This window comes from Panthera onca, chromosome B4 (assembly GCF_046562875.1).
Source record: "Panthera onca isolate mPanOnc1 chromosome B4, mPanOnc1 haplotype 2, whole genome shotgun sequence".
Classification (NCBI taxonomy): domain Eukaryota; kingdom Metazoa; phylum Chordata; class Mammalia; order Carnivora; family Felidae; genus Panthera; species Panthera onca.
The window spans coordinates 115,150,170-115,176,167 of NC_138345.1; the positions used below are offsets into that span (position 1 = coordinate 115,150,170).

Genomic DNA, 25,998 nt, shown 5'->3' on the forward strand with positions numbered 1-25,998 from the left:
GATGGGTAGAGAATGAGGTAGAAAGGCAACCAGGGAAAGCTTCTTAGAGGAGGTGACGTTTGAGACTTGAAGGATGAAGGGGTAGATAAGAATATGCATGGCAGAGGCTCAGGGTGACTTCAGATTAGGTCTGTACTAAAGGGGCATTCTGGAAACAAGAGATAAAAATCATGCCCAAGGGGTGTGTGTGAATTGGATGAGATTCTTTTATACAAAACTCAACCCATTTTGGGTTTCTGTGACTCATTGTTACTTCCTGCATCGCTTCACAGATCGTGTTCTTTTTCCAAGGCTGCCCAGCTAAACCGAGCTGAGGAAGGAACATTTCCCGTGCTCCAGTCTCGCTGGCTTTCTTCTCTGTGTTGATGTTGACATGAATGTTGCAGTTAGAAGATCCAAGTTTTGCTTTGATGCCCCTGGGCTGGGCTGTGGGGATGGGGATTGGAGGGGTAGGAGGTGATATTAATAGAGATCTATAGCAAGGAAGAAAGCCATGTCTCTCCTGTCCTGGAGTCATTTAAGAGAGGTGAAGGCCCCAGTGGCAGAGACCCCCAAGCTCTCCATGTAGCATGTCTGGGCCCCTTGTGGATGAAAATGAAAATTTCCTGTTGTCCTGTCCTCGGGGTTATGGAGATCATTCTCTGCATATGATCTAGCAAAAAGAAAAACAATTTGATCCACTCACACTCACTTTTCACATTTAAGTCTTATGTATTTATTTTTTAAGATAGTACATTGACATTGTTCAAAATTCAAAAGAACCAAGAGAATATACAGAGAAAGTCACACATTCCTGACCTCTGGGGCAACCAGTGATATGGGTTTCTTGGGTATCTTCACAGAGATAGTTTATAAATGTCTGCAGGTAAAAGGGGGAAGATGGCCTTTCCCCCATTTTATCAAATACACAGCATATTAAACGTGCTATATAAGTATATAAGTATGTTTATGTAATATATAAATATATACACATATACACAATGTAATGTGTTAAACATATACACAAGGAGCTTTCTAATTATTTTTACAGCTAAATAGTATCATATTTGTTTGACTATGCCTAACCAACTCACTGTTGGACATTTAGGTTGTTTCAACCTTTTGCTTATTTGTGATGCAATAAATATCCGTGTACATATTTCATTCACCATACATATGAGGGGCTGTGGGGTCTAAGGCTATGCTTTATAATTTTGATAGATAATGCCAAATTACGTTCTAGAGAAGTGTCACTCCCACTATCGATGAAACGTAATTTAAACCCAGCATCTATAGTTATCAGGACAAGCTTTCAGTGTAAGCCAGTGTAAGCCACTCTAGGTAGCTTGTTTAGGAAACTGGTTGGTAAACCCCAGCACATAGTACACTTAAGATTTTTTTTTAACACAATAAAGGCTTCCCTGCCAGAATTCAGAGTTCCAGAGAAAATACCGGTGCCTCGTCTCCAGGTAAATCGGAGTTGCCCCAAACTAGATCTTCATAGCCCTTACCCATCTACATCAACCATGTTCCAAGAATAAATAAAAGAAGTCCCTGTAAAAACTGCAGCGCAAGTCCTAACTCACTTAAGACGCATGAGTGGTGGTGTTTTATAAATTAAGTTTTTATTTTAAAGCAAATCCCAGGGGCGCCTGGGTGGCTCAGTTGGTTAAGCAGCCGACTTCAGTCAGGTTATGATCTCGCGGTCCGTGAGTTCGAGCCCCGCGTCAGGCTCTGTGCTGACAGCTCAGAGCCTGGAGCCTGTTTCGGATTCTGTGTCTCCATCTCTCTCTGACCTTCCCCCATTCATGCTCTGTCTCTCTCTGTCTCAAAAATGAATAAACATTAAAAAAAAAATTAAAAAAAAAAGCAAATCCCAGACACTGTCATTTCACCCCTACATGTTTCATTACACATCTCTAAAAAATGATGGTCATTTTCTTTTCTTTCTTTTTTTTTAATGTTTATTTTGAGAATACATGCATGCAAGTGGCAGAGAGGGAGGGGGAGAGAGAATCTGAAGCGGGCTCTGCTCTGTCAGCACAGAGCCCGCTGCAGAGCTCAATCCCACAAACTGTGAGATCATGACCTGAGCCAAAATCAAGAGTTCAGCACCGCAATGGCCATTTTCTTAAATAACCATACCCATAATGCTATTATCACAGCAAAAATATCAGTAGTTCTTCAGCGACATCTCATAGGAGCTTATACAATGAAATCTTCCTAAGTGGCTCGAGAGTATCTTTTGAAAATGACTTTTGTTGAGGTTAGAGTGGGAGAGAGCCAAAGCATAAGAGACTCTTAAAAACTGAGAACAAACTGAGGGTTGGGGGGGGGGGGTGGGAGGGAGGGGAGGGTGGGTGATGGGTATTGAAGAGGGCACCTGTTGGGCTGAGCACTGGGTGTTGTATGGAAACCAATTTGACAATAAACTTCATATATCGAAAAGAAAAAAAGAAAAGAAAACGACTTTTGTTCAAATTGGTATCTAAGCAAGGTCCTCAAGTCAGACATGGTTGTCCTGCCTCTCTCAATCTGGTGTAGCCAACTCCCCATCACTGCCACTGACTGATGGAGGAAATGAAGTCTGTTGTCGAATGTCTCATATTGTGGATTTGGCTGTTTTCTTGCTGCCTCCTCCTCTTTCTGCTTCCCAATGTTAAATGAAAGGTCACACTAAAGGCTCAATGAGGTTCAGGTTCGGTTTTGTTGGCAAGAATGCTTCATTGGTGGTTCTGCCCAGGGAGGCCTTTAACATGATGAATTCTTCTGGACAGCAGCCTGTCTTCTCTTGAGCATCACTTGAGAACATTTTTATCAAACATTTTTTAACTGGCTTCCTGTTTCCTCTCTTCTCTATGACCTCTTTTCTAGAACCAGATCAACTGAATCTCAGTTGATTAATAAGGAACGTGAATTAGAGATGGGAAGACAAGAATCTGGCAAGTCCACGCTTGGGTGGTGCCTGCCTGCTGTTTCTCTTCATTTGTAGTTTTCAGTAGGCCAGTGTTGTCCGGTAGAACTTTCCGTGATGATGGTAATGTTCTATATCTGTACTTTCAGTATGGTAGTCACTAGCCATATGTGGCTAATGAGCACTTGAAATGCAGCTAGTATAACGGAAGTACTATATTTTAAATTTAAATAGCCACAGGTGACTGGTGGCTATCATACTGGATGGTGCAGCTATAGTCACTTTTTTTCATTAAAAACATTTTTTTAATGTTTATTTGGAGAGAGAAGAGAGCATGCGTGCACGAGTGGGGGAGGGGCAGAGAGAGAGAGGGAGACACAGAATCTGAAGCAGCTCCAGGCTCACATCTGTCCGCCCAGAGCCTGACATGGGGCTTGAACTCATGAACCGCGAAATCATGACCTGAGCCAAAGTCAGACGCTCAACCGACTGAGCCACCCAGGCGCCTCTATAGGTGCTTTTAAATGACTTGAGGCACAGACCTTTTCCACCTCTACTGGGACCTAAATGCTTCTATTCCTTTTTAAAAAGTCATATTTTAGTTACTGCAATTGAGTTTTACGAGCTGCTCCTGAATTCAGTGGCAGTTCACAGGCCCCTAGTGAGTTACTAGTTGTACCAAATCTACCTGGACTTAACCCAGAGCAGATGATGGAAGAAAGTCACGACCACAAGACAAAGCCATACTCAGGCTGGGAGCAGGGACTCATGTAGGAAGATGCTGCCTGTGCCAAAATGATAAGGACTCTTTGATAAAATAGTAAATATGTATTTGCCATCAGGATATGTGGTACAGGCTTCGTATTGCTTAGTAGATGCGTGAATGTAGACTTTGTCTGAAAAGAATCTGAAGGGCCAACGTTTCTTTTAAAACCATGTGCCCAATGTAACTGCTATCCTCAGCAGTAGAGACACAAATGTAGATTTTACGTATGGATGTATTCAAACTGACAAAATATTGAACACCTTCGATTTTAAAAGTATCGGGCAAGGGGATAGGTATAAAGATCATTAAGATACGGTCTCTACCCAAAAGGAGCTTACCATCTAGCAACATTATTATCTATTGTGTATTTATTATGTGCCACGCACCTTTTATAACTCTCCTTTGATCCCGAACAGTCGTATATAGGAAAGGCATTATTAGGCCCGTTTTAGAGACAAGGAAGTTGGGGAAGGTTAAGGTACTAGGTCAAAGTTAGCACAGCTTACTCAGCGGAAAGAGTCAAGAGACGCACCTGGGCTCAAGCGGCCATTCTGTTTCTCCAGGGCTATGGTGATGGTCTGTGATACAGCTTCAGGCCCCTGCTTCCAACCTGCCCCCTTACCATGCCACCTCTCTGCTCAAACCCTGCAGCGGCTCCCTCTCTCTCACCCGGAGTAAGAGTGAGATTTCTATACACGCCTACAATCACCTACGTTGCACGCTCGTTACCTCACTGCTCTCTGCCTCACTGGTTCTGCTCGAGCCACACTGGCCACCTCAGGTTTTAGGGCCTCGGTACCAGTGAGTGGCTCTCGCAAGAGCGCGAGTCACCCGGGCATCTAAATGGCCCACTCCATCGTCTCCTGCAAGTATCTCACTAAATGCCACCTCTCAGTGAGACTTACCCTGAGCACGCATCCTGATGCCCTTACCCCACTTTATTTTGACTTGCATCACCTTCTAATAGGGTTTCTAATTTAATTATTGTTCATTGTCTGCCACTACTCCCCTACACACACACACACACACACACACACACACACGGTATATGAAGGTAGGTTTCTCCCTCCACCCCCCCCCCCCCACTCATTTGTTCACAGCCGTTTTCCAAACACCTAGAACATGCCAGATACGTAGATATTTATCGACTGAGGTGCATGAAACTCATGTAGGCCCAATTTCAAGGCCACGCTTACTTTTTATATGTAAACACATACCTGCTGTTTGAGCCTGTTAAGTTGTCCTGGTTACTTTAAAATGGGTGACTGCGTAGAATCATATAGGAGAGTCAGAGTAACACATGCAAATATATGTCAAGCCGGCTTCCTTTAGTTTGAAGATCACTTGGCTTAATACTGACGAAGCTGTCACCTGTAGCTTCTCGTAGAGCCAGATGTGATAGGGAATTGCGGGCTTGGAGCGTCCACATGTGAGGATACCGCCCCAGCACCGAAGGGTGGCTTCTGTGCGCGCGCACGCGCATTCACATGCGTGACCATGCTTGTTCTTCCCAGCCTCGTGGAAGACTGAGACACAAAAGGATGATTAAAGAACATGGTACCTCAGCCAGTATATGTAGTGAGGAAAAGAGCATGTGGTCTTAGAATTAAGCTGCAACTCTTGCCACCCCGCTATTCAAAGTATTTAATAGAAATCTTATTTCTCTTTTTGAAAAAAAAAAAAAATAGGTTATTCTTGGTGAGAATTTGACTTCAAATTGCCCGGAGGTTATCTATGAAATTAAAGAAGAAACACCTGTTTTCTACAAACTGGTTCCTCATCCCAAGAAGAATATCTACATCTATCTAACAGCTGGGAAAGAGGTAGGCGAAAATACCGGGTACAGCTTCTGACTTACAAATAAAAAATTGTTTAATTAATGTCATCATCTAGTAGTGAAGCTTTTACTTTGAACTATCAAGTTTAAACACTGCTGCAGGCTTCGAGAAGACCTTCAGTGGTTCACAGACATGGAATTAAAAAACCTTCCTGTCAGTAAGTAAGCAAGAAATATTACCTATTTAGACAATTTTATTATTGGCTATATTTCCAATGCGAGGCTTTTCAGAGGAGGGTGTGCTTGCAAATGGGTGCATAATCAGCAAGGTAACTGAATTTGCACATTTATTGTGTGGGCACTGAACGGTTAGATGCATTTATGAATATACCCAATGGGACTGGCTTTGGAATTGGGGGTTAATATCAGGCCACAGTCTCATGCACATTCATGAACCAGGAAATATATGGCACTCACCCTCCCTCTCTTAATTTATCTGGCTGTTTTAGTTTTTCTTCTTGCTTCTGCTTACTCAAATAAAAATAATAGCTTTTTATAGTTTCTTCATTTTTATAAAGTACTTCCACAAAGGAAAGAAAGCTAAGTTTTATTGAGTCCCTACTGACCACGTACTAGTTTTGTCTCTCTTAGATGCAGAGTTGTGTGTGTATGCACAGCTATAAAAACAATGTTGATGAAATATGCTACCAATTTAATGAGATAAAATTACCCTTGCTTTGTATATCAAGAGCCTAAGACTTGGAAAGGTTAAATGATTCAGTCAAGGAGATATATCTCCTTGATATCTTAGGTTCATTCTATTTTATATATATGTAGGTTGGGCCTTGTCCAGACTGGGACATCAATTCTGTCCTGACATCACAGCCTGTGATAAATGAGATCGAATCCCAAACTTGTGAAAACTAAGCAGCCCATTCTGGCACGGTAATTCGGACCCATGGCCATTGGGGCAAACAAAGTATGAAGAAGAGAATTCAGACTTGTGGAATTATATAATGGAATAACAGATGCCTTCGGTCCAACCCCATTTTCCATTCTTTTTATCTCTCGTTCTAAGGGGAACAGTGATGACAGCAAGCCACATGTGCTGTTGCGGTCACACAGTAGGCACACAAGCACATTGTCGTTTCCAGAATTCGCAGAATTGCCCTTTGCACGTGGAAGAGTCGTTATGTCAAAATGATCTCATTGAGATGAACTGTGGACCTGCCTGACGTTGGTAGACCAGTTGTTCACCATGCAGAATCTTCCTGAGCAGCTTGTGTCCCCGTTAAAACATTTTTTATTCTGTTTCTTCCCTGGGCTTCCCGTATTCACGAGATTTTTGTCTACTCAACAAACTGCATATATTAAGTAACTATTCCCATTCCCAGGCTTTATTTATCAAGGGCATCTGAAAACTGCCAGCCGGAGAACGCGCTGTGCTGCCACACAGAGCTGATAAAATTCCAGCCCAAAGCAAAGACACTTGAAGTCTTGCTTAATCCGTGCATGTTTCTCCATTCAGCTTTTTGAAACATTGCAAAATGGCTCGTAAATTCTCGTTAGCACTTTCCTCCAAACTCAAGACTGTAAGCTGGGAACCACTGGAGAGCCACGGATAGCTGACAGGTCCTCACTTTCTGGAAGATAAAGAGTTCTAGCCTCTGGTCATTCAAAGCCTGAAGCCCTAGGGAGGGTTTTTGACTGGGCATCAAAGCTGGTTATTCTTATATTCTTCACCTAGGTTTCCTGCTGGGGATGCTATTAGTAAGATTCTCGTTGAGCCAGCATAACCCCTAGACGGGCAAAAACCTAAGGAGGATCCTTTCCTAGACTCTTGGGGGGATAGTAACAGCCAAACGAATATGCCCTGGTACATCCATGGAATACGTGGCCGCTAAAAATAACCATATGAAGATTTATGCATCGCTGTGGAATAGTCACTATCGTGTGTTACTAAGTTAGGGAAGCAGGTCCAATGTAGTACTAATTGTGTTCTCGCTTTTACAGAGAGAGATGTTGTTTGTGTGTTTAAGTACAGCGCGTAATGGTTCTCATGGAAAGTTCTAGAGACTCCTATCCCACTAAGTGTTCTGAGCCAATGTGGCCCTAGGAGAAGATGTTATTTAGTCTACCCCGCCTGGAGTATCATCATGCTCAGCATATTCAAAGGCTCTCAGAAGCCTCGTAGTAAGGAAATCTGTTTGCCTTTTAAGTGTAAGGTCTCACATGTTTGTAGGGCTGTGGAACCTTTGCCTCACACAACAGCAGTAGCCAACATTTATCGAGCGCTTAGTATCTGCCAGACAGTGAAATAACCCTGTGGAGTCCGCAGCACGGTCACCATTTCAGAGTTGAGAAAACAAGGTTAGAGAGACTACGTGATATTTATGCAAACCCCCCCAGAATTAAAAAGATGTTTTGTGAGCTACAGGGAAATCTCCACATTCTGGTTGATTCTGGCTCAGGCTGGTGGTCTGCCCCCGCGTCTTTCAGCAACATGGAGGACTGAGAAATAGACGGGTCTGTCCTCCATGTAGTCAACTTAGAATTGAACACTACTCCCCAGGATAGCCTATTTTCCTCACCAACCGTTTCTAGAATGCTCTGTGTTTCTAACCTTTTAAAGAAGTTACTTATACCTTCTAGCATGTACAGCTTCCTGGCTTAATGAGTTCCACAAGTTTCCTTACTACCTGCTGTGGGATTTTGCCTGCAGAAAATGCGCTGTGTGGCACTGAGGTCCTCCCCGACTCCCGCCACCCTGCTTCCAGGCTCTGACTGTCTCAGATGCCCGGGTGTGCCCAGCACGGGCGCCTTGCCTGTGGGTTGCTCTTTCCTGACAACTGGAAGAGGCAGCTTGAGGGGCAGGCGATGATTTGAATACTCCCCCTGTTTCTTTTATGCCCAACTCCAGTGGAGGGAAGGTGAGCAAACGAGCCAGGAGCTGAAGAAATGGAGTTACCCTGACAGGGGTGTGGGATTCTCCTCATTTCCGTGTCCAGCGTCAGCCTCGTGCTGACACTCCTGGGTCAGCGTGAGCCTTTACGTCCCCAGATGCTCATTTCCAGAGTGCCACTGACCACGCATTTAACTGTCTTTGTGTGAAGGCCAGGTGACCTGATTCCATGATCCCTTGGGAAGTCATTATTAGTGGATCAGACCCACCTGAGAGAGCACTTAAAAATGCAGATTCCGGGGCCCGGTCCCTGACCTGCCCAGCCCGAGTCTCCAGAGCAGGGACGGCAGGCCATCTGGGAACCTGCACTTTCCAAACCTCCCCAGGGGATTCGTACCCCGGAACTTGAGAACCACTGCCCAACGTCCTTACAGAGGCATTCCGAGTTCAAGTTGACAAATGTGCTCTCTTTGTGGCCCGTTATCAGATAAGGTGTTGTCGTTTTTGTGGCGGTGCTTAGAATTCCATCTGAGCTGCTGTCATCTTCATTTCTAGGTGAGGAGAATTCGTGTTGCAAATTGCAGTAAACATAAATCCTGTACGGAGTGTTTAACAGCAACAGACCCTCACTGCGGTTGGTGCCATTCTCTGCAAAGGTATTTCCTGAATTCTTTCTCACCAACTCACATTTTCGAGAGAAAAAAAAAAAAAAGTGTCATGCAGCAGAACACTTGTTGCCCTACTTTGACGATCCGTGCCAATGACCTGGGGGAGCCGATCTCTTCGCCGCCTGAAATATCAGTGCGTGATCCTCATTAACTCTCGGAGATGTTCCCAGCTGTGCCAGTGCCGCGGGATCATTTGACCCGGACCACTCCGGGTGGGTTACCCGACCTGGGGGTGGGAACAGGGTGGGGACAGGACACCAGGAAGGATAGCCTGGAGCTGCCAATTCTGCTTGTACTTTCTACAGAGTTCTCCAAGACTCCAGAGAGAGAGAGAGGCAAAAGGTCTCCCCTCAGAGGAGATAAAAGAATAGGGATGTTTGAAAATTTCCCACCGAATCCTCGTAATGTCACGTACTCGGATGGCTCGGTGGAAGCCTTATTATTGATGATGTTGTCTCCTAATGCGCGGTACAGCTGTGGGCCTGCTGTACAATCTCAGTCTCCAGGCAGAATGTGCCCAGCCTGGTCTTGAATTACGATGTTCACGACCCATCCAGGCTCAGGGGCGACTTGTAAGCGCTCCCTCGCCATGGCAGCTCCCAGCGTGGCTGGGACCGGCCTGGTTGGATTCGCTGTTGCCATGGCAACCCAGTACTGGGGCTCCCGCTACAGAAGCAAGGAGGAGAGCGCCGGAGCTGGAGCTCAGGCAGGGGGAAAAAAAAAAAAACACCATAACGGTGGCCGTCAGTTTGGTGCTTTCTGTTTTTAAGGGTCAAAAGGGATCAGGAGGAGTGGAACAGGTGCAGAGAAGCTGAAGGCTGAACAAGGGGCAGTTTGGGGAAAGCAGAGGGGACGGGGAAGAGAATCTGGGGAAGGAAGCCCAGGGCAACGAAGGGAGAGGGCGAGGCTACAATATAAGCGAGAGGTTCAGGAAACAAACTAAAAATGTGGGGATGGAATTAATTAAGAGTTCATGGAGGAAGTCAAAAGCTGAGATGCACCAAGACGCATAATTGCCCTTGCCTTTTGCTGCGCTTCCTCACGGGGCTGTTTCTGTCAGAATCCCTGGCAGACAAAGGAAGCGGGGCCAGGAAAATTCTCATGAATAATTGTAATTGGGTAGGAACGTTTTCTTCCCGTCGCTTGCCCAAGTCTAGAGTTTAAGAAATTAACTGATCATCAACAGCGTTTCATTGTCACACACCCACTGAGCGGTTCCCCTGTACTCTTTCCGACCTGTTTCACCTATGTGCGTTTCCCACATATATTTGTAGGGCTCCCCCCAGGCGTTAATTCAGTGGCGGTGGCAGTGATGAACTAGCCACGAGGAGCTCGTGGCTGCTATATGGCAAACACAGGTCTGGAGTTCACGGGCGATGTGTCCAGGCTGGAGAGATAAATTTGGGAGTTAGACATGTCTGGAGGGAGCTTACAAGACCAGACGAGGGAGGCCGTGTAGATTGAGGGGAGAAGCAGTTGGGGAACGAGCACTGAGGCGGTGCCGTGTCGAAGGGCCGAGGAGGCAAAGAGGAAACAAAAATGGGGAGGGAACAGCCAGAAAGGGAAGAGGAAAGACCGAAGAAGGTGGTCTCCTGGATGCCAAGGGAAGAAAGAGGGGAGCAGTCCCCTGTGCCAGATGGTGCAGAGGGGTTGGGCAAGGGAAGTGCGCTGACCCACTAGACTCAGCAGGTGATGACCGGTGACCATGACAAGGGCAGTGTGGCAAGCGATAAAGCTGCAGGAGAAAATGATGTGGGAGCAGAGCAGAGACCAGTCTCCAGAGGAGCTTTGCCGAGGAAAACGGCAGAAAAAGGGAGCAGACGCTAGAGGAGAAAGTAAAGTCCAGAGAATTTGGTTGTTTTTGAGGCGCGTGAAATAACCCTGCGCTATGGGGCTGTTGGGGAAGTTTTAGTAAAACAATAAGAGAGAGAAAGAAGAGGGGTTTGCACTGTGTTGTCTCTCGGCAGATGAGAGAAAATAAGATGTAGCACACTGATGGGGAGGCAAGTTCAGACGGGAGGTGGACAGTTGGTCTCAGGATGGAAGAGCAGGTGAAGAACATTGGGCCCAGGAGCAGGTGGGTGGTGCAAGCGTGTGCAGCGTCAGTTTGTATCGCTGACGTCATTTTCGGGGGCTTCAGCCCTGTGAGAGCGAGGTGGGGGAGGAAGCGCTGGAGGTTTGGAAGGCGAAGAGAGAGAAGGTAGAAGATCGAGAACGGAGATGGGAACTTAGAATGATCGCTGGGCAGCAGGAGGGCCCAGCTGAAGCCAGTGGTCTTGCTTTTGAAGCGAGAGCAGTCAGCAGGGTTTTGCTTCCCAAGGCCGTGTTCAGCCCTGCTGGTGTGGTCGCAGAGTCGGGGAGGGCTAGATTTAGCAAGGTAGGGCTTTGCAGGAAATACATCAAGAGGGGAGGGCGGGGCCTGGGAACCGAGGGGGTATCCGAGCGCTGGATGATGGTCTTGACATGGATGTTGGTACTTAACATAGGGGGCCCTGGGCTGTCAGCTGGAAGTACACCCCGAGGCGGGGAGTGAGGGATGGGAATAGGTGACAGGATCTGTGCATGGGAGGTTGTGATTGGATTTAAGACTCACTGGGGCTGGGAAATGGTAGTTGGACTGTGGGAGAGTCATGGAGGGTGGTGGCACTATTGATAATGACAGTGTACCTGAAGTAGGATGGGAAAAAGACTGCGGGCAGAGAGGGGTCAAGGAACGGAGGTAGCGTTAGGAACGGGAGTGTTAACGTCAGTCATCTGTGTGGATATTGCAGTCGGACCGTGGGAACAGTGTTGGAGACGGTGAGAAGCAAGATAGTCCAGAAGAGGAAAGAATTGGCAGGGGTGGCGGTGGTCTATAGATGGTTGCAACAAGGAGGGCTTTGCGGTGGTGGGGCGCACTGGGCGGGGGGCACGCTTGGAAAGGAGGAGGAAAGAAGAGGCATCCAGAAAAGGCAGTGAGACACAAGCAGGACGCTTAGGATGAGTAAGAGGAAGCAGCCAGCCCCTGAGCTGGCTTCGAGGAAGCTGTGTCCCCAGGAGAGAGGCTGGTTTCAGTGAGCACAAGAAGGTAAGAGGGATGATCAGAGAAGAGGTTGAAGACACCGGGGCATGTATTGATGACGGGCAAAGAGTGCTTGTCTTCTGTAAAGCTTCCTGGTTCTCCTCTTACTCCCTCACCCCTGTCGTAATACCCTCCTAGAGGAATGATGCTTTTATAGTCTAAACCAGATCATGTCATTCCCCAGGTTAAAACCTGCACAGCCTTTCTCTCTTAGAAGCCAGTCTGACTGTCTTACTGCCAGGACCTGCATACATCATCTGACCCTTCCATGGTTCTCATGCCTCTCTCTCCTCGGTTCACTCTACCCCACTGCGCTTTCTTTCTGACTTAGGAATATGTCGGCACGTTCCCACCTCTGGTACTTTTGCCCTTGTTGTTTCCTCAGTCTAGAATATTTTTCCCCAGATCTTTCCATGGCTGGCTCCTTCCTGATCATCCAGTTGGAAGTGGCCTCACCTCACTCATAATCACCTGTTTTATTTTCATCATGGTCCCATCAGTGTCTGAAATGATCTTATGTCTCTGCTTTTCTTTTTAAAATGTGGGTTCCATGAACATAAGTACCTTGTCTGTCTTGTTCACTACTATATCCCCAGAGTCTAGAACAGTGCCCGACACATCGTAGGTGCTCAAAAAATATATGTTAAGTGAATGAAGTAGATTTTTAAAAGTTTTTTTACTGTTTGCTTATTTTTGAAAGAGAGACAGACAGAGCATGAACAGGGGAGGGGCAGAAGGAGGGAGACACAGAATCCAAAGCAGGCTCCATCCAGGCTCTGAGCTGTCAGCACAGAGCCTGATGCAGGGCTTGAACTCGCAAACCATGAGATCATGACCTGAGCTAAAGTCGGATGCTTAACCAACTGAGCCACCCACGCACCCTGTGAATGAAGTAGATTGCGTGATTGAGGAGCTCTGTCAGTGGCAGGTTGAGACTTACGTATGAAGTAATATAGAACATTCTAGACTGATGGTCCTTCCCAGCCACATCAGATCACTCAGTTTCAGACTGGCTTCATTCTGGCCTAAGACGAAATAAAACTAAGCCTCAGATCTGTGACTCATATTGAGTTCCCAGTACCATTCAAAATTAGGAATTCTAAAGGGGGATGTTTTCTTATAACTGTAGAGCATCCCACTGTGTTTATTTTAAATGTCACAGATTTATTTAGAAAAATAATTTATTTTCTCTTTTGAGAAGGTTGAGCTTTCTTGCATATGTGTCTAGAAAATGGATTTGTTGAGAGCGGGGGGTGGGCAAGGAAACTATCTTAACTTCCTTTTGATCGGGTGTTAAGAATAGGCATCCAGTGGAAGCAGATAAAAAGCAATTAGATAAACAATGAGCTCTAAAAAGTCTAGTATTTTATTGTTGGAACCTCAAATCTAACCTGCGCTGAATTTGTGTGTGTGGGCGGAAAGTGAATTTTTGCAGGCTGAGTATCTGGGGTTTGGAAGCAGTTTCTCAGTTTCTCCCATATTGCAAAGCATAGCACATGTGTTCAGTTACGGGTTTCCACAAAACTGGCAATCCTGAACCAATGAACGAGTGAGGTTCCAAAAGTTCATTTGCAAGTTTGTTTGGCACTCAGAATGCATTTTCCCATAGAAACAATGCCATAAATTAAGGACTCAGTCCCAAGGCAGCCCACAAAATTCAATTTATTTAATTTCAACAAATATTTATCGAATATCCACCAAGAACCCCATGTGGCAATTGAGCTAGCTAGAGGCTATGGAGGGAAATCGGATGCCATTCTTGGCCTTCAGGAACTCACATGCAAGCTAGGGAGACAGCCGTGTCAACAGCCAACACTGATTCAGTCATGTGTCCAATTGACAAGTATTTATTGAGCACCTATGACGTGATAAGGCCTGTGCTAGGTACTCGGGTTATAGTTCTTTCTTGCCTACACAGAGCCTGCAGTCTAGTGAGGGATGTAGACAATACTCCGGTGATGCTGCATTGACCAATTCTTCCTAAAAGAAAGAATTGGAAGAAAAAAGCATTTGTTTTTCTTGCTCATGGGTCAGCTCCAGTGGGGTTCGGGATGCCCTCTGCCTCAAGCTGCAGGTTGAGAGGATTGATTCAGGTCTTCTTCACACATCTCTCATCCAATGCACACTGTTCTCAAGGTAGACCGCAGAAGTACAAGAGCCATGCTAAACTATGCATCACATTTGTCACCTCGGCTCATGTCATGTTTGCTGATACTCCACTGGCGAGCACACCACATAGCCAAGCCCAATGTCACTGGGGTAAGGAAATCTACCCCACCTACTGTCGTGCAAGGGAGCCAAAGGTTATGGATGCGTCATTCCAGTGCAGCAGATACTGAGGCGTTGAGCGCAATAATCTGGTCAGTCTTGACAAGTAAAAGAGTTACCATTTTACCAATAGGTAGATAGAGTATCATGAAGGTTAGCCCAGAGGCAGTGGAGGATTCCATGGGGGCACATGAACATCTAACCCAAACTAAGGGAAGGTTGGGGTGCCTGGGTGGCTCAGTTGGTTGAGCGTCCGACTCTTGATTTTGGCTCAGCTCGTGATCCCAGGGTCATGGAATCAAGCCCTGAGTTGGGCTCCGTGCTGAGTGTGGAGCCTGCTTAAGATTCCCTCCCCCTGCCCCTCTCTCCTGCTCATGCTCTCTCTTGCTCTCTCTCTCTCTAAAATAAATAAATAAATAAATAATACTAATAAGTAAGGGAAGGTTTGCTGGAGGAGGGAATATCTAAGCTGAAGTTGAGCTGTGAGCAGATATCAGCCAGGTAGAGCAGAGGCAGGTGACTGGCCGAGGGAACAGGTGTATCGAGGCCAGTTGCTGTAAGAGCACCCGTTGTGCTCAATACAGTTGGAGCACACAGTCTGGCGGGGGTTGTTGAGATACTTGGTGGCTTGGTAGGCAGGAGTGGCCGAGCACTGGCCTCACAAGCCATGTTGTAGAATATGCATTTCTCGTAAGGACTTTTGGGAACTATTGCAGAGCTTCAATTAGAAGAGTGACCAGATCAGCTGTGGGTTTTAGAATAAGCGTCCTAGCGCAGGATAGCCTGGAAACGATCTGTTGGACACTGGCAGATCACTTAGAAGGTGGTTGTAAACCGGCAAGAGACTGGGGTCCGATGGCAGAGCTAAGTCTCGGAAGGTGCAGTGAGGCAAGCTACTGCTCTTTGCCCAGCAACACCGTAACCTCGGTGTTGAGATGACAAGGGAAGGGGTGTGGGCATCTGGCTTGGGTGACCAGATGGACAGGGGTGTCATTGCCGAACAGGAATGTAGGAGGGGTAGCCTGTTCGGGATGCCCAGCAATGCAGGGGGTGGCTTCCACTCTGGCAGCAGAGGAGGAAGAGTGCAGGTCCTGGAGGCAGCCTGCTTGGGATTGAATCTAGGCTTCTTTGTGATAGTAGCAATGGAAAGACGTGGCTGGACTCTAGAACTATTTGGAAAATAGAATTGACAGGACTTTTTGATTAATTAGATCCCCCTTGAGTTTGACACACTCAAAATAGGGCCATAAAATGAAAAATCAAGTATCAAGGTGGCCACTGTTTTTCTGGAAGATGTACTTTTTCTCCCTCAATCTAAGTCTTCATAAAGACAACAAAGAAGCGATACCTAAACACGCAATGGATTCTTACTGTGTCCCAGGGATTGGACCAGGCACTCGATTGGAGCCCGAAGCATGGGCACTTGGTCAGAGGGGGAAGGACTTTGGAGCGATGGCAGAGCTAAGTCTCGGAACGTGCAGTGAGGCAAGCTACTGCTCTTTTCCCAGCAACACCGTAACCTCGGTGTTGAGATGACAAGAGAAGGGGTATGGGCATCTGGCTTGGGTGACCAGATGGACAGGGGTGTCATTGCCGAACAGGAATGTAGGAGGGGTAGCCTGTTCGGGATGCCCAGCAATGCAGGGGGTGGCTTCCACTCTGGCAGCAGAGGAGGAAGAGTGCAGGTCCTGGAGGCAGCCTGCTTGGGATTGAATCTAGGCTTCTTTGTGACCTGCAGGTTCCTTGTCTTCTCTGGGTCAAATCTCTTCCACAAAGTAGGGCTAGTAGTACCTCACAGGGTGGCTGAGAAGATCCAATCAGATAATGTTCATAAAGCCCCAGGCACAGTGCCTGGCTCTTAGTAAGCACTCAAGTAACAGCCATTGCGATGGTGGAAGCCCAGAGGAGGGAGCCATTCGTTGTAACCAAGGTTGGTGAAGGCTTCAGACAGGAAGTGGCATTAAAATTAGGCCTGGAAGCCTGAATGAACTTTCACCAAGGGAAGAGAGAGTGGAAGGCATTTCAGGTAGAGGATCCAGCATAGGGAGAGGTCTTTTGAGGGAGCGGCAGATTGGATATTACCCCCAGAGCACTGGTTCTGGAAGGCAAGAAGGGGATGGGGCATTGGGTGGGACCAGGATGTGAAGGACTCTGAGTTTGGACTTGATTCGGGGGTGCTGGGAACCTGGTAAAGGATTTTCAGCAGAGGATTGACATGATCATATTTGTGTTTTAAAAAGATTATCCTGGGGCGCCTGGGTGGCTTGGTCGGTTAAGCATCCGACTTCGGCTCAGGTCATGATCTCACGGTCTGTGAGTTTGAGCCCCGCGTCGGGCTCTGTGCTGACAGCTCAGAGCCTGGAGCCTGTTTCAGATTCTGTGTCTCCCTCTCTCTCTGCCCCACCCCTGTTCATGCTCTGTCTCTCTCTGTCTCAAAGATAAATAAACGTTAAAAAAAAAAAAAAAAAAAAAAAAAAAAGATTATCCTGATGGCAGCATCCAGCATGAACCACGTTAACTCAAGCAGCAGCTGTATCAGACTTCCCAATGGTACCCCTCCCAGGGTACACTGTCTTTTGGTATATTTTGTAATGAATGAGTTTATCTCCCAGTTCTTCCCGAGTCCTCTACTTGGCGGCTGTTTCTTCAAATTTCATGTACCTCCCACCTCTCCCAGCACCACAGTGGCGCTCCACTTGCTCTGGTCCCCATCCCCCGATGGAACTATGGCTGGGTCCTCTTCTGAAAATGGGCCATGCAGGAAAGGCCGAGCTTGTCTTCATTGCCCCACCTGTCATGCCCCATCCTGCACACGAAGTATATAGGGTAAGGCTTTGCTAATCAGCAGGTGTGTTACCTATAAGGTATCTGTAGTTCCCCTTGATTATTTGTGTAAATCTAATACTTGCCCACATTCTTCTATATGTTCCTTCCGTATGGACCAGGGGAAGACCTCCAGGCAGCCCCTGGTAGCAGCTTTCAGGTTCGCAGCTGCTGGTAAGAGAGCATTCCTCAGTGTGGCCTAATAACACCACTCTGTGGCCGGCCCCACTGTCAGACTTCCTAAAAGGGAGGGGGAGAGGGAAATTTTTTTTTAATGTTTATTTATTTTCGAGAGAGAGGGAGAACATGAGCACGAGCAGGGAGGGGCAGAGAAACGGAAAGGGGGGCAGGTGCAGAGGATCCGAAGCGGGCTCCATGCTGTCAGCGGAGAGCCCACGGCGGGGCTTGACTTCACAAACCATGAGGTCACGACCTGAGCTGAAGTCGGACACTCAACCGACCGAGCCGCCCATAGGCCCCCCAGAAGGGACTTTTGAACACAGGACAGAAAAATCAGACTGCTAAATATATTTGTCCCCAGCACCCCAGAGCAACAAACAAAAAAAGAGTTAAATGATTTGCCTATGGCCACCTCCAGTCCCTTGCATTCCTCCCCTGTCTTGAGGTCTGCCTCCCCTCTCTCCTCCTAGAGACATTCCTCCCTCGAGCCTCCCCGGCCAATGTGTAATTCTAAATGGCCATAGACTGTCACTGCCCAGAAAGTTGACTGGGGCAACCCACGGAGTACGGTAGTCCATAACCCCACGTTTGTGAAGTCTCAGTCCCCGCTGCCCCCGTCTGCATCTGAGAGGCGGGCAGCGTGTAGTGGAGACGGCCGGGAGGGCTGTTCGCAGAGGAGCCGGTGGGACTGCGCCCACTGACCCTCCCGCAGGAAGCGAGCCCCCACCCCAGCCCCGGGTCGGAAGACAGAGTCTGCAGGGAGCGTGCAGGGGGAGCGTGCTCCTGCACTGGATGCTGATGCTGTGCCTCACATTCCACGCCGTGCTCCATTCAGTCCTCCTGCCACCCTGGGAAGTAAGTGCGAGTGCAGTGTGCCCGGGAGGGACAAGCAAACCACCTGAGCTTGTGTATTCACTTCCTACTGCTGCCGTGACAAATGGTCACAACCCGGGTGGCTTGGAACCGTTCTGACAGCTCTGGAGGTCAGAAATCTGCTCTGGGTTTCCCGGGGCTCACACCGATGTGTGGAAGGGCTGTGTTCCCCCTGGAGGCTGTAGGGAGGAGCCTTTTCCTTGTCTTTCCTGGCTCCCGGAGGCAGCCTTCCTTCCTGCCTTGGCTCCTGGCTGCGTCTTCAAAGTAGCATCTTCACATCTCTCTGGCTCTGTTTCCCTCGTCACGTCCCTTTCTCTCACCCTGACCCTCCTGCCTTCTCTTGATCCCCTTGTGATTACTTTGGGCCCACACAGGTAATCCAAGATAATTCCCCCCCTCTTGAGATCCCTAATCCCATCTGCAAAGCCCTTTTAGCTGTGTGAGGGGACATTTTCACATGTCCCAGAGACTGAGCCATGGGTATCTTTGGGGGCTGTTACTCTGCCTGCTGCAGGTTGTACAAGCTGGTACCCTCACCTCCCACTGTAGGGAAAGGGAAGAGGAACGAGGAAGAGACATTACCCCCTGTGGCTGTGGGAGGAGAGGGAAGAGCCTGGTCCAAATGGACCCTTCATGGATGACTGGCTATGCCCAACAAGGACCATGGGAGCCAACCTGACATGTAGAAACCCTTCCACCTTAAAAGTGTAAGCGTCCGTGCTTTCATTTAATGGGTATTTATTGAGCACCTAGTATGTGTCAGGTACTGTTCTAAGCACTAGGATTCTCCAGCAGTGAATGACAGCGCCCTAAACCTTTGCCCTCGGAGAGGTCCTTCTAACAGGGTGTTCGATTCCTGCTGCCTTACCCAATGACCACACGATCAGCGGCCTAAAACAACAGAAACTTATCTCTCACCCTTCTGGAGGCTAGAAATCCAAAATGGAGGTGTCCACAGAGCCATGTTCCCTCTGAAGGCCCTAGGGGAAAGTGGTCCCTCTCCTCTCCCAGCTGCCAGGGGCTTCTGGTGTTTCAGGGCCTGTGGCAGCAGAAATGCAATCCCCGCCTCTCACTTATGTGCGTTTTTCCTCTTTGTGTGTCCAAATCTCCCTCTCCTTTCTCTTCGAGACAGCGGTCACTGGATTCCTGAAACCCGGGAGGATTTACTCTTGAGATCCTTTAATTACGTCTGCACAGACCCTATTCCCAAATAAGGTCACCTCCTGTGGTTCTGGGTGGACCTGAATTTTGAGGGAATGTTGTTCAACTCCCTGCATGAGGGAAGAGGGACAGTGTAAAAATAAATAAGGAACTAGCATGTCAGATGGTGAGCAATGTTATGAAGACAAATCCAGCAGAGGACAGGGGAGGGAAGCGCTGGCTTGGGGCAGAACAAGTTGCAGTCTGAACGGGACGGAGCGGCTCCAGAAGCCCTCACCGAGAGGGAGGGTCTCAGCCAAGACCTGAGGAGCCCATTCAGCTTTGGAGATGTTCCCCCCCACCCCCCATCAGGGGTTACGGCCACACCTAGCTGAGTGGCCAGGAAAACAGTCTGAGACCGAAGTTTGTTGTAATTCTTGATTCGTTCCTCCTTTCCTTCCGATCCGGGATGTGTCACTGTGCAGTGACACTCCTTTATGGTCCAGTGCGGCTCTAATGACAGCGTTAAGGATAATGATGGGATTTGGGGGTGGCCCTTCCTTCTTGTGTGAGGACCCCATTGTGCCGACTAATTGTGTAGGAGCACGTAGGACAAAGGGGAATATGTGCTTCGGACCTCGGGGCGTCACTGAATTCCCCTGGCAGACGCCCAGCCCAGGCATCTGGGTTACGGAGGATGCTGAAAGGGATCGGGGGGCCCTTCCAGTGGTGCAGAACCCCCACCCCCGCCGGGTTCTTCATCAGCTTTGTCAACTGGGAGGAGCTGTGCGCAGATCCTACTTCTTTCAAAGCAGAAGGTGGAGAGGGGATGAAGTCATTAAGGGGCGCAGCTCTTGCTACCCCGACAGTTGACAGAGGTCAACGCAGGGAGAGCGTTCACCTGACTCAGAAGCCGGTTTTGCTTGGAAAGGGCTGGCCGCTGAGGTCGTCAGAGCTCAGCCTCCAAACCGTTACCCGCACCGTCTCTTTAATTGATGTTCTCTGTCTTGGAACAAGTACCATTAAGGAACGCCCCTTTTAGTAAATACATGTTTTAATGGAAGAGATTTTTTTTTTTTTTTTTTTGGAAATGACCTTATCTCAGGCAGCAGGCACTTTCATAAGTATGTATTGATTGGCTTTTAAACATTCCTCAAATGTTTTCACTTGTCTTTGTGACCTAGTACATGTCCTGTTCCCAGCAACTCCTCCACCTTCAGACACACCGTTCCGATCTTCGCTGGAAGCCTTCCAGGCCATCTTTCACGTTTTTGCTTTTGTAACGTTCTGTAAAGCTTGGGCGCTTATGTTCTGCTGCATAGAGAAGGGAGCATGGCATTCGGTATTGGCCTCAGGGAGATGGGGTTGTTAGCGTTGCCACCTGCTTACTGGCGGGGATATTGAAGCCCAGAGAGGGAAAGGAATGTGCCCCCAGCTGCACCGGGAATGTGTGGACAAGTAGCTTTGAACCCAGAGCTCCTTGACTCAAGAGGCATCCGTCGGTTTCCTATTTTTACTTCCACGTTACATATTTTAAAAATACCTCCTTAAATTCTTCAGCTCATGGTTTGCGCTTGGGAATAAAAACACCAACTTTAGTACGCTCATCACCTACAAAAGAACCACATGGGGTGAAGGCTACAAATCCCTTTTGTGTGAGTGTTTCAGGCTGCAAATGTGTTTTATGTGCGCTAAACAGCTCCAAGTTTCAGGACAAAGGCTGGTTTTCCACCATGCCAGTTAACAGGCCAGCCCAGCGAACAAAAATCAATGAAACACCTTATGCTGGTATCATGGAGACATAGTCAAGAATTTTAGTCACTTGAAAACTGAATTCTTTCAACGTTTTTTATTTATTTTTGGGACAGAGAGAGACAGAGCATGAACGGGGGAGGGGCAGAGAGAGAGGGAGACACAGAATCGGAAACAGGCTCCAGGCTCCGAGCCATCAGCCCAGAGCCCGACGCGGGGCTCGAACTCACGGACCGCGAGATCGTGACCTGGCTGAAGTCGGACGCTTGACCGACTGCGCCACCCAGGCGCCCCTGAAAACTGAATTCTTAATCCAACTCAGCCAGTGCTTGTTGAATACCAGCTGTGGGTCAGGCTCTGGACTAGGCCCTTGGGGGAAACAGAGATGAATGAGGTTCTGCCCCCAGAGAAGCTCACGGTTAGGGCGGGCTGCGCACACTGACCAGAAGCCATCCGTCCACTGTGGAAAGTGCTCACAGCCGGGGCTCATGGCATGGAGAGACCCCAAGGAGCCCCTTCGTATTGGGGGGAAGGAGCATTGTGATTAAGAATCTTCCAAGAAGCCTTGAACTTTGTCTGCTCCTTATGTAGGAAAGGTGTGCTGAGTGTTGACCTGCTGTATGTGGGCCATGCCAGCGGGCAGTCTGGGTAGCTTTACTGCCCCGGTCCCTTCTGTTTGTTTACCTTATGTCCTCCAAATTTTTGCCTACAGTCTGTTTCATTTGCCCAAGTGATAAATATACCAACAGCTACTAATATTTGCCGAGGCATTGTTGTAACAACTCCATGAGGTAGATAGAACCTGTTATCATCTGTGTATCTGCAGATGGACAGCCTGAGACACAGAGGGCCCGTCACTTGCCCGAGGTCACTGGCTTGTAATTGGCAGAATCACTCTCCTCTTTGATTACTAGCCGGTCTGGTGTTTAATCAGTTCCTTGCAGAGACCAAGGTCTGTGTGAACTCAGGGTCCTGGCATGTGCTGTTCCTTGTGCCTGGAATGCTGTTCCCATCCTTCCTGATATGGCTGGATGGTTTTCATCCTCGAACTCCGAGCTGAAATGCCATCTTTCTTGACCGGTCAATCTAAAGTAGTTCCTCTGTGCTCCTTTTTTTGGTTTCTGCAGAAGACTTACCTGAATTTTAAATTATTTTAAATTAGGGTTTGCTTATCTGGTTTATGTCTGTGTGCCCCACTGGAAAAGAAGCTCGTTAACAGGGGTACTTTACCTGGCTTACGCAGTGATGTGTTTGCAGCACCTACTGTGGTGTTTGGTGTCTGGGGGGCCCTCAGTAAATATTTGTGGTGTGGATGCGAAATATGGTACTAGACCGAGGCGCCAAGGTGAATGAGCTGGGCCTTTCCCTCGGTGACCTACAGTCTGGTGGGAGAGAGAGGCAATCAGCCACCAATGCTATGTGCTGTATACACCTGGAGCCTATGTAAGGTGCCACAGGAACACAGAGGAAGGAGCGACTGCTCTGCCTAGAGGTTGGGCAAGCAATCATGGGGAAAGTCCCATTGAACTAGCCTTGAACAAGGAACATAATTGCACCAAGTATATTCTAGGCCAAAGGGCACTCTGGACCATGGGAACAGCATATGATAGGAAGAGGCAGGCATGTTAGCACCGCATGTGTTAATCAAACAGACAGACTCACCAATCCACAGTTGCCTAGGGATGAGTTTGGAGACGAACGCAGGGGCTAGATGCTAGGGTCAGGTTATAGACTTGGACATGGAAACATGTGTTCTAGGCTCCTCGTCATAAAAGACACATAGGTGGAGGAGTTTAATGTAGGCAAAAGGGCGCCATTGAAAGTTTTTAAGTAGGAAGTACTATGATCACTCTGTGTTTGAGAATAACCTAGATGCCCGTGTAGAGGCTGGCTGGAGGCACTGGAGGTGGGAAGGCAGGAACCCAGGTGAGAGGTGATGGATGAGGGTGGAACGTGGGAGATAGCCTAGACGGATGCTGAGAAGTAATAGGTCATGATCAACCGAGTATGAGAGTTGAGAAAAAAGCCAAGAAAGGCCCAGGGTTTTCTATTTTTTCCACTATTTGATTTACTGCTCATTAACCAAGATCGGGCAGTATTTCCTGGCGTGCATACTAGAACTTCTAAAAAGCTGGAAGATCATTCATTCCTGCCTTGGAAAGTTACAAAGTACACCAGCATATTCAAGGCTCTGAGAAGTCCTGCAGCAGAGAAATTAGTTTAAAAAAATTTTTTTTGACCAGTGTCTCCCAAACCTCGTAACCATAGAACCCTACTTCAACACGAACACCCAAAACAACCCAAAGAACACATTTTGAAAAATGCCAAGAAGTGAATAAAACCTGTATTTTCCTATATGGCCCTGCTCTGGGAGAACCTGTTTAGTTTTATCTTGGCACTTACGATGTTGCTATCCTGGGAAGCCTTTGGAATCCCTGAGGAATTTGGCACAGGAGCAAGAGGACTGCTGAGACCCATACTGCACCACCTGACCTCTCTGCACGGCAGTTTCCTCATGCTTGACGTGGAGCAGATAATGCCTACTTCCTGAGGTGGTTGTCAGGATCAATGAGTTGATTTCCAGAAAGCCCTCAGAGCAGTGCCTGGCCCTGCTCTGGTGGGAAGGGCTCAGTGTTAGCTTTTGTAGGAGGCCATATAGGCTCATAGATGAGACCATGGACATGGGAAGCTACACTGCCTGGTTTTTGTATCTCAGCCCCTCCACTTGCTAACTCTTTGACCTTGGGAAAGCAATATGGTGCCTTCTGCACCTCAGTTTCCCCCATCTGTAAAGCAGGGACAATTCTGTTCTTCATAGGTTTGTTATGAAGAAACAATGAATCAAATCATGTGAAAGAACGTGGCCTGGAATATTAGATGTTTTCTTTTTTTTTTTTTTAAATCTTCTAAATTGTCTCTGTTATTAGCATAATTTTATCATGTAGGTTGCCTTTCAGCTCCAGTGATGAAGATCCAATTTTTCAGCTTCCCCGGCAAGTTATTTTGATCTTGCATTTGACATTCCCTTTTCCTGACTCTGGAGGCCTTGAATTCGGAGTGTAGTTTTGCCACAGTGACATCCTACTCTCTTCTATTCAGTCGAGTTTGGTTTCTTCATCTCGCGGACTGACAGTGTCCATAAAAGCCCCCCAACCCTGGGGACCACCTGGGTCCTCCTCTGTGCCTTTCCTAAAAATGCAGACATCTGTTTCAAATCACTTAGCAGAAGACCTTGGGATGCTCTCCTGGCAAAACCTTCCCCCCATGTGGACACAGCCTTCCGTTCCCTGAGAGGCTGGATTTGTTTCCTTGTTAAAAGTTTTCTGATATTATATCAGTATAGAATCTTTGGAATAGGTCACACCAACCCCACATTCCAGCCAATGACCTGATACTTAGTTATCAGTTTCCTTCAGGGACTGTCTGCTCTTGGCGAACAATTAGATTAGGGGATGCTGATGAAATCCGAGTGGCAGGAAGTAGAAGTTACGTTTCTGAGTTCAGAGTTTCTATTTCAAGGTTGAGTAAGTGGGCTCTTTGAGGACTGAGGCAGGGAGGATGCCTGCTCCCCCGCACCACCCCTTCTGGAACCTGCCGGGCGCCTTAGGGGTCTGACTGTGAAATTGAAGATCCACTTGATTCCTCTGAGGGCTACAGGTGGAAGGACAGGGTCTTAGGCTGTCTCGGGAGGAAGGGCCATGGCACTGTGTTGCCAATTTTGACCTTAGGAGTGGACGCCAGGGGCCCGGCAGGGACATCAGGTGTAGTAGGATTTTTCTTAGGGGCGGGCAGAAGTCCTCCAGGGCTCACATGCTTTTTGCCAACTTTCCTATTAGTGGCTTCAGTTTTATATCACCTGGAGTGAGTGTGATCATGGTGAGGTCTCTGAAGCGATGGGTTATTTTACGTTTCGATACGAGATTTTTTTTTTTTTTTTTTTTTTTTTTTTTTTTTTTTTATGGAGGAGGAGGCACAAATTGGAGCAAAAGGATCACCCTAGGAAGGGGCTGCTGGCAGTCAGCCCCATCTGAGCCCTGGGGACTCGCTGGCTTGAGGCCAGGACACTGGGCCAGGACACTGCGGGTCACAAGAAAAAGTTCCCTCCTAAATTCTATTAGGAGTTTGGAGAATTTTTGCACAGTAATAAGCTCTGGGTTGCTCTTTGGGCTTCGCAAAAGGGAAAAGTCAACTCAAAGACCATTAAATATTCCAGCATATTGCTGACCTAGTTGGATAGTCGTACCTCAAAAAGTAGGTGAGGCAAGGCTCCCTCATTGTCCCAGGCTGTCAACTACAAATGACAGAAGAGCTCACTTAGATGCCACATTTCACTTTTATACTAGTCTTTCAGTGCTTACATGTTTGTAACTTAGATTTTAAAACTCGTATTTACAAACACTCCTGTAACTTCAGTGAGACTGAGTTGTGTGATTGAAGCTCTCTGTTTATGATAGCGTTTGTTATACCACTTAATTCAGGACACACATAAAAGGAGCTTTCAATATATTTTTATATTATTTTACGTGTTTTTACCTGCAGTCGTGTATGTGACTTTATCTTGGTAACTGAGATGTCATGCTAAGGACCAATAAACTCTCACTGACCAAGAGAAAAAAGAGAGAGAGAGAGAGATTCTGGCCTAATAGAGTCAGATTCCAGGGTCCCCCAGCCCAGCCCAGGGGCCTTTCACCTGCCTGGAAACTTCAGCTCCTTTTCAGAGGTAGGTCTCCCTGTGCATTCTGTTGGCATGAAAACAATTTAATAATTTAAATCATACCCATTAAAAAAAAAAACAGAAATGCTGTATAAATATAATACTGTAGTAATAAATGTAAAAGTCGATCCAGCTGGGCACTGTTCCCAGACTACCAGCTGAGCAGAAACACAAGTAAAGT

General features: G+C 47.5%; 1 protein-coding gene across 1 annotated transcript in view; it reads left to right on the top strand.

The window, feature by feature from the left end:
• Positions 1 to 25,998, top strand: part of PLXNC1 (plexin C1) — a 149,325-nt gene that overhangs the window by 30,068 nt on the left and 93,259 nt on the right. Inside the window, exons 3-4 of the mRNA XM_060656754.3 lie at positions 5,348 to 5,482; positions 8,894 to 8,994. Coding sequence (XP_060512737.3) covers positions 5,348 to 5,482; positions 8,894 to 8,994 — 236 coding nt within the window. The remainder of the gene's footprint in view (positions 1 to 5,347; positions 5,483 to 8,893; positions 8,995 to 25,998) is intronic.